Below are 8,812 nucleotides of genomic sequence, written 5' to 3'. Positions count from 1 at the left end.
GTGATTTCCCCCGGTATTCTAAGCTTAGCTTTGGGAATATTACCAAGGGAAATAATATGAAAAATGTCTCTTCCATTATCGCTGTAGGAAATGAATACATTTGCACAAGAAGATATGGTAGATAACTGGGGAATTACACAGATTCGTCAAAACATCAGTTTCTCTTTTTGCAAAATTAATATGTGACAGTAAATACCTCTGTTTTACATCCTGTTATTTTTATTTTTGAGACCGAGTCTCTGTCGCCCAGGCTGGAGTACAGTGGCACGATCTCTGTTCAGTGCAACCTCCGACTCCTGGGTTCAAGCGATTCTCCTGACTCAGCCTCCCGGGTAGCTGGGATTACAGATACCCACCACCATGCCCGGCTAATTTTTGTATTTTTAGTAGAGATGGGGTTTTGCCATGCTGGCCAGGCTGGTCTCGAACTCCTGACCTCAGGTGGTCCGCCCACCTGTGCCTCTCAAATTGTTGGGATTATAGGCATGAGCCACCCTCCTGGCCCTGTTATCTTGATATCTGAATTTTATGCTAAACTTTATGAGATGGGACTGGGCACCTTCTAGAAGTTTGTTCATGTTACTAATTGTTTACTGAATATTCTGTTATGGAAATTAGTTAGTGATATGTGTATTGTCTGAAAGAGGTAGATACTTTTGCTTTTCTCATTGAGCTATAAAATGTAAGCACCTTAAATTTTTTTTCCCTTCCATAAGCACTACGTTTCAGTAATTTTTCTGGATTTATCTTCCACTTAGTTTCTAAAACTAAGTGAATATCTCTGACTTGGAAATTAAAGCCTGAGCCCTGTGACTCCAAGCTAAGAACAATATGGAGCCTGCAAAAGGAGGTTATTGAAGACCTAGTCAGTTCTTTCTAGGGAGTCTCTCCTGCAGTTGTCCCAACCTGCTCATCCCAGCCATGGAAGAAGCCATTTTACTGAGATAAGCAACAGAGCTCAGAAAAGCTGGGGACCCACGGGCAGATGCAGTTAGAATTAGAATGGATGGTAATTGGGAGGATCTTATTGAAATTAAAGGTGTTGCTGTTTTGGGGGCAGCTTCTAGACTTTGTAAAATAAAACAAGTTCAGATTTAGGTAAGAAGTTCTGAATCCCAACAACAGAAAAAAGTGCCAAATATAAGATTTTTAAGGATATCAGCGTATAGGCAGACAAGGACTTTCTTTCATAGAGAATAGCAAACAAGTTTAGAAAGAAGATGGAGTAAGAATGGTATGATAGAAGGGGACAAAATTAGATTCTAAATCAGAGAATGTTTTACCCTGAAGAAACATGTTCTTAAGGAGAGACAGAAAATGGGGTTGTATGTTGGCTCAGACAGGGTACTCAAAGGTCAGGAGCCCTGAGAGAAGAGAAAAATTTGAACAAAGTTGATTAAAAAATATTTTGACCACTGAAGAAAAGTATTTAGCTGATTCTTTTATAAGAGAGAGGTGAAAATTTGCAGAGTCTGTATCTGGCTATGTGATAAGTAAGAAAATACAAAACCATCTAAGTCATAATAGGAAAAAATATTTCTCTTAAGCTGTTGGTGAAGACCACAAAGGATGGAAAAATTAATTAATTAATTTAGAGACAGGCTCGCTCTGTCATCCTTGCTGGAGTGCAGTGGCATGATCTCGGCTCACTGCAACCTCCACCTCCCGGATTCAAGCAATTCTCCTGCCTCAGCCTCCAAAATAGCTGGGATTACAGGTGCCCACCACTGCGCCTGGCTTATTTTTTGTTGTTTTAGTAGAGATAGGATTTCACCACGTTGGCCAGGTTGGTCTCAAACTCCTGACTTCAGGTGATCCACCTGCCTCAGCCTCTCAGACTACTGGGATTACAGACATGAACCATCGCACCTGGCTGGAGAATTTTATTAATCACAGCTATTTACCAGGACTATCTGTATGCCCCATCTTTCCCAAACTTTTTTTATACATCTTTTCTTTTCCATTTCACTGTTTCTTGGTTGCATGTTTTATAGTAAACTGGTTAACATAAGTACAGGATTTTGCAGAATTCTGTATCTCTATCAAATTATTGAACTTGAGGGAGTCCCCAATTTACAGACAGTAGCTGAGAAGCATAGATGGGTCCCTGGGATTTGTGACAGGCGTGTGCAGTGAGGGCGATATGGTGACACTGAGCTCTGAATTATGGTCCGTGCCGACTCTGGGTGGTATCAGGATGGAAATGTTAGACAAAATGTTGGTGTTAAAAAATTGCTTGGTGCCAGCCTGGCCAACATGGTGAAAAGCTGTCTCCACTAAAAATACAAAAATCAGCTGAGCGTGGTGACAGGCGCCTGTAATCCCAGCTACTTGGGAGACTGAGGCAGGAGAATCACTTGAACCTGAGAGATGGAGGTTGCAGTGAGCTGAGATGGTGCCACTGCACCCCAGCCTGGGCGACAGAGTGAGAGACTCCATTACAAAAGAAAAAAAAAAATTGCTTGGTGTTTAGCAAACTCCACAGATTTGGTGTCAGAAAAGAGATATTACAGAGGCCTGACCTGGAGGGGGACTCTGGGCATCTGGTAAGGGGAGGCTCTGTTCTCCTGCACACAGGCTGTCACACTGCACATTGTCCTGTGACTCTAGGTCTCCTCTCAGGGTGAAAGGGGACTAAAAGGAATTGTGATAACAGACCTCCTTTTTTCAGAGTTGCCACCACCTGATTCTCACCCATTCACAGACAGACCCACTAGACAGTGATGCGTCCACACCCCTCCCAGGACTAGGCACCACCCTCAAGCATTCCACCACAGCACTTTTGCTCTTAGTGCTTCTTGCCAAAATCCCACCAAAGTGCCTACAAGTTTCCTGGCATATCCCCAACCCCAGACACTGAATCTGCAGTAGCACCTGTTTCCTCCACTAATGTAGGGGTCCGTATCACTTGATCATGGTCTAATCTGCCTGCATGGACACAGGACTAAATCAGAGTATAGCTCCACGTGGACCACTGTCTGTAGCATAAACCAGTCCTACCACTGACCTTGCACTCTTTCCCACCCATGAATTTTTTTTTTTTTTTTTTTTTTTGAGATGGAGGCTTGCTCTGTCACCCAGGCTGGAGTGCCATGGTGTGATCTCGGCTCACTATAACCTCCACCTCCTGGGTTCAAGCGATTCTCCTGCCTCAGCCTCTTGAGTAGCTGGGATTACAGGTGCGTGCCACCACGCCCAGCTAATTTTTGTATTTTTAGTACAGACAAGGTTTCACAATGTTGGCCAGGCTGGTCTTGAACTTCTGGCCTCAGGTGATCTGCCCGCCTCGACTTCCCAAAGTGCTGGGATTACAGGCGTGAGCCACCGTGCCCAGCCAAATTTTTTTTTCTTTTACCTTTTATTTTAGGTTCAGGAGTACGTGTGCAAGTTTGTTATATAGGTAAAATCATATCATGAAGTTTTTGTGTACAGATTATTTTATCACTCAGGTAGCAAGCATAGTACCCAACAGATTTGTTTTCTGATTTTCTTCATCCTCTGACCCTCCACCCTGAACTAGGCCTCAGTGTCTGTTTTTCTCATCTGTGTCCATGTGTTCTCATTATTTTGCTCCCACTTGTAAGTGATAACATACAGTATTTGATTTTCTGTTCCTGCACTAGTTTTCTAAAAATAACAGTCTTCAGTTCCATCTATGTTGCTGCAAAGGACACGATGCTGTTCTTTCTTATAACTGCATCGTATTTCATGGTGTATACATACCACATTTTCTTTATCCAGTCTACTATTGAAGACATACAGGTTTATTTCTGGTTTTTGCTATTGTGAATAGTCCTGTAATAAAAACATGTGTGCATGTGTCTTCATGGTAGAGTAACTTACATTCATTGGGTATATTCCCAGTTGTGGGGTTGCTGAGTCAAATGGTAATTCTGTTTTCAGGTTTTTGAAAAATTGCCAAACTGCTTTTCTCAATGTTTAAACAAATTTATACGCTCACCAGCAGCGTATAAGCATTCCATTCTTCACAACCTCACAAGCATGTGGTTTCTGACTGTGTTTATTTGAATTATTTCTTTTTACTTCATTAGTGTTGTGTTTTATCTTTTACCAGAATCAACTTCTGGTTTCGTTGAACTTCTTTTTATTTATTTATTTATTTATTTATTTATTTATTATTATTTTTTGACATGGAGTTTCACTCTTTTCACCCAGACTGGAGTGCAGTGGCACGATCTTGGCTCATTGCAAGCTTCACCTTCCAGATTCAAGCGATTCTTTTGCCTCAGCCTCCCGAGTAGCTGGAATTACAGGAGCCCATCACCACACCCGGCTAATTTTTATAGTTTTAGTAGAGGCGAGGTTTCACCATGTTGGCCAGGCTGGCCTGGAACTCCTGACCTTGTGATCCGCCCACCTCAGCCTCCCAAAGTGCTGGGATTACAAGTGTGAGCCACTGTGCCCGGCCCGTTGAACTTTTTATAGTGATTTATAAATACTTATTTAACTATTCATAAATAGTGATTTATAAATACTTATTTAACTATTTATAGTGATTTATAAATACTTATTTAACTATTTATAAATAGTGATTTATGTTTCAACCTTCTTCATTTCAGCTCTGATTTTGGTTATTTCTTGTCTTTTGTGAGCTTTGAAGTTGGTTTGCTCTTACTTTTGGAATTCTTTTAATTATAACATTAGATTTTTAAATTAAGATCTTTCTAACTTTTTGATGTAGATGTTTAGTCTTATATATTTTGTTCTTAACACTGCCTAAGCTGTGACCCAGAGATTCTGGTATGTTGTTATTCAGGTCTAATTAGTTTCAAAAATTTTTTTTATTTCTGGCTTAATTTGATTATTTACAAAATAGCCATTTGGAAGCTGATTATTCAGTTTTTATGTAATTGTATAATTTCATATTTTTTTGCATTATTATTCTATACATTTTCTTTTTTTAAATTAATGATAGAGAAACATAAGAAGAAATGAAAATGCTGTGCTCTTAATCTAAATGCTAAAAATTATTCAACATTTAATACCAACTCCCAGGATGCTATGAAAATTAAATCACAAAATGTGTTATTCCCAGCACAGCGTTCTTTGACATGCTCCAGAGCACATAGTACCTGCTTAATAAAAACTTTTTAGTACATGTGTACAGGTTTCCCAAGTGCAGATTTACTTGGACATTGCTGCCTTCTGTAAACTTAAAAAAGTTAACAAAAAATATAATATTTCAGCATGATGGTTGGTTGTCTTTATTTGTACCAGAAGTGTTTGTATTGTGACAAATGTGGCGGGTGTAAGGGACTCTTTGCTGTGCCTGCTTTCTCTNAAAAGAAAAAAATCACTTTTTCTCAGGCATGCATATCTCAGATTAAGCATGGTGTCCATTCTGCCTTTGGCAATGCCATCTGTTCGGAACTTGCAAATGTTTACTTCTCTACTTGTACTGTTGATCCCTAATGAGTTCGTTTCAACTATATTTTTGTCGTTTTTATGATAGGCAAGGGGTTCTGAAAAAAAATATTTTCTCTATATGCCATAACGTTCTATACATTTTCTTCATCTTGGGTTCTTGTATGCCATGTAGAATTCTCACCACAAATTTATGACCTGCAATATTTAAAATGTTCCCATTGTAGCTGTTGAACGTGAGAAGGTGTAAATACTCAATATTTCTACTGGGGAAACACAGTTGTCTTTGGATATTAGTGAAAAGTGAAACATATCCTGTTGGGGTTTTATCTGTGTGCTCTATTATTTCCAGGCAGAACAGGATTTAGAAAATGCTCATTTAAACAGAATGGCATTTATTACCCAGAAAGTTCTGAAAAAACTATTAGGAGATACTTGCTCTCCAGGGTGCTAAAGAAAGACTACTTAAAATTACTGTTAAAAATTACAGCACAGGGAAGTTATCTGCATCTTTGACTTTGCATAAAATTGATGTTTCTTTATAATTAAATTTAGGCCAAGTGTGGTGTCTCAGGCTTATAATCCCAGCACTTTGGGAGGCCGAGGCAGGCAGATCACATGAGGTCAGGAGTTCGAGGCTAGACTGGCCAACATGGTGAAACCTCGTCTCTATGGAAAAAACAAACAAACAAAAATTAGCCAGGTGTGTTGCACGCATCTGTAATCCCAGCTACTTGGGAGGTTGAGGCAGGAGAATTGCTTGAACTCAGGAGGTAGAGGTTGCAGTGAGACGAGATTGCAGATTGCACCTCTACACTCCAGCCTGGGTGACAGAGCGAGACTCCATCTCTTAAAAAAAAAAAAAAGAAAAACAAATATATGTACATCCATATAATTAAATTTGGATTACAATTTACTTTTCTGAGAGGCGAGAAATACCACAGCAGTGATGTTGTGGCCTGTGTCCATCAGTACATAATACAAATGTGTCCTAATAAAGTTGATAACAATGTTACTCACTTGGTTCAAGATCTCAATGACATTTTTTCCACTATTAATTATTATTCTCTTAATTATTAAGTACACTTAGGAGATTTCCTAGCTGAAGTGCATAAACCATCACATTTAATCTGGAAGTTGTCCTTTCTTTTTCGATGACTTTTGCATATATTTGTCTTTTAAAAATGAAGGCTCTTATGTTTATTTACAGATGAGAGAAACTGGGAAAAACTCAGACTCTGCCGCTTACTGGATGTTTGACAAAATACTCTTAGTAGGCTAGAAACATTGGTGAGCTTGCTAAAAATTCAGAAATTAAGTCTTTATCCGAAATCTCCTGAAACAAAATCTGCACAAGATCTTTAGTTTATTGCACATATTAAGACTTGAGAGGTACCTTCCAAGTCATCATGACTGTTCTATTTGAGAAATACACACCACTTATTCTGTATGACGTAAATATAGCACTCAAAAATAGATATGTCCAGCAGGTGAGGTGGCTCATGCCTGCCATCCCAGCACTTTGGGAGGCCAAGGTGGGTGGATCACCTGAGGTCAGGAGTTCAAGACCTGCCTGGCCAACATGGAGAAACCCCATCTCTGGTAAAATTACAAAAATTAGCCAGGCATGGTGGCTTACGCCTGTAGTCTCAGCTACTTGGGAGGCTGAGGCAGGAGAATCGATTGAACCCAGGAGGTGGAGGTTGCACTGAGCCAAGATCATGCCACTGCACTCCAGCCTGGGCAACAGAGTGTGACTTGGTCTCAAAAAAAAGAAGAAAAGAAAAATAGAAAAAAAAGACATGTCTATGTTGATGCCCTTAATTTTAAAATTTATCATCCAGAAAAGTATCAAATCTACAGTTGTATTGTGAATCTTATGCTATTCTCTTTTCTCAGAGTTAGAGACTACTTCAGTGTTAAAAATTATCTTGTTGAATAATTTTAGTCACTCTTATAACTGAAAACCACTTCTTTTTACTCTCTTAAGTCAAATACAAATCTCTGCCTACAGATACATGGTAACTGTTTGTGTGTTCATGAGTGTTTTTTTTTGTTTGTTTGTTTCGTTTTGTTTTTTCAGGGATTGTTGACATTCAGAGACATAGCTATAGAATTCTCTCTGGTGGAATGGCAATGCCTGGATCATGCTCAGCGGAATTTATATAGAGATGTGATGTTAGAAAACTACAGAAACCTGGTCTTCCTGGGTGAGGAAAACTTCAATACACAATTCCTAATATATTGCCTTTCTCTCTTTTCTAAGATAATTTTGGTAATTTCTGCTTTGCATGAATATATTTTAGCTCTCCAATTTTAAGAAAATCTTGGGATTTCATTGGTGTAGAACAAATTCTTCACGATGTTTTATCTTGACCTGAACTTTTCCCTTTCCTGAGCTTATGTATCTTTTGCTCTAGGTTAGTGGCAATTCCAAAAATGTCATGGCGTAAAATAGAGTTTCCCATGCCTTAGAATTCAGTTGCCACCACCAATGTTTAATTCAGTAATACTGAGTAGTGAGATTAAGGACCCACAATTTTAAAATATTTTGTAAATATGTAGAAAGTTCTGTTATGAATCAATATTAATTTTCTAGAATTTTCTATTATATCCTCTTTACTAAGCATAATACTAGGTTGGTAGTTAAAGAATTCAGCAAGGTTTATGTTATGTTTTTTTCTTAATAAAACAGGTATTGCTGACTCTAAGCCAGACTTGATCACCTGTCTGGAGCAAAATAAAGAGTCTTGGAATATAAAGAGAAATGAGATGGTAGCCAAACAGCCAGGTAGGTGAGAGCGAATGAAGCAGATGACACAGATGAGAGGTACACAAATCAAGGAGGCAGCCAGCCCTTAAAATGTGGTCTGGGGAACTGTGCTTTGATGGAAAGAGTTTCTGAGAAGCTCAAGTCACTTTTTTCTTTTGCTCTCACACAGGGACACCTTCTGCCCCATGCTGTTCAATTCTCCAAGGATTCTGCTTTCTCTTCAATAATCTTTCTTCAAGTTCACAGTGTGAGCCAGTTTTCTTTATGGCTTATCAGGGACTGAAAAAACTGACTGCTTTGCCATTGCTTTTGGGGACACACTAATATCTGTGTATTTTTGAGAAACTCTATGTTAAACAGTTTAAAAAAAATTTTTTTGTATCATGTCTAAAATGTGTGAGAATAGTAATTTCTGTTTCATTGGTGGTTGTCCACTTTTCTACACAGACCATTCTGGTTTTTATTACTATAGCCTTGAAATATAGTTTAAAGTTTTTTACAAAATTTTTTTTCATTTTTTAATTGTTATATATGTATGTATGTATTTATTTAGAGGCTGGGTTGTAATACTTGCTGTGGGGGGATATGCAAGCAGGGTATTGCTTATGTCCTCATTTTACTGTGTTGTATGTTTTAGATATAGATTCATAAATG

At 38.6% G+C, this 8,812-nt stretch overlaps 1 protein-coding gene across 1 annotated transcript; it reads left to right on the top strand.

Moving 5' to 3' along the window:
• The first annotated feature begins 6,794 nt into the window (after positions 1–6,794).
• LOC112617923 (zinc finger protein 679-like) lies at positions 6,795–8,184 on the top strand. The gene is made up of 3 exons (XM_025374575.1): positions 6,795–6,875; positions 7,469–7,595; positions 8,081–8,184. Exons 1-3 carry the CDS (start codon positions 6,795–6,797, stop codon positions 8,182–8,184), a joined length of 312 nt encoding a protein of 103 aa, XP_025230360.1.
• Positions 8,185–8,812: the final 628 nt, after the last annotated feature.

Source organism: Theropithecus gelada, unplaced genomic scaffold, assembly GCF_003255815.1.
Source record: "Theropithecus gelada isolate Dixy unplaced genomic scaffold, Tgel_1.0 HiC_scaffold_626, whole genome shotgun sequence".
NCBI classification, from domain to species: domain Eukaryota; kingdom Metazoa; phylum Chordata; class Mammalia; order Primates; family Cercopithecidae; genus Theropithecus; species Theropithecus gelada.
This window is presented reverse-complemented; position numbering and strand designations above follow the sequence as displayed.

Bases quoted from the DNA above. Each gene is read 5' to 3' on its own strand.
- LOC112617923 (XM_025374575.1), top strand. From the start codon at position 6,795: ATGACTGTTCTATTTGAGAAATACACACCACTTATTCTGTATGACGTA. The intron at 6,876-7,468 runs GTGAGGTGGCTC...TTGTTTTTTCAG, and splicing joins AAAATAGATATGTCCAGCAG to GGATTGTTGACATTCAGAGA. The intron at 7,596-8,080 runs GTGAGGAAAACT...TTAATAAAACAG, and splicing joins CAGAAACCTGGTCTTCCTGG to GTATTGCTGACTCTAAGCCA.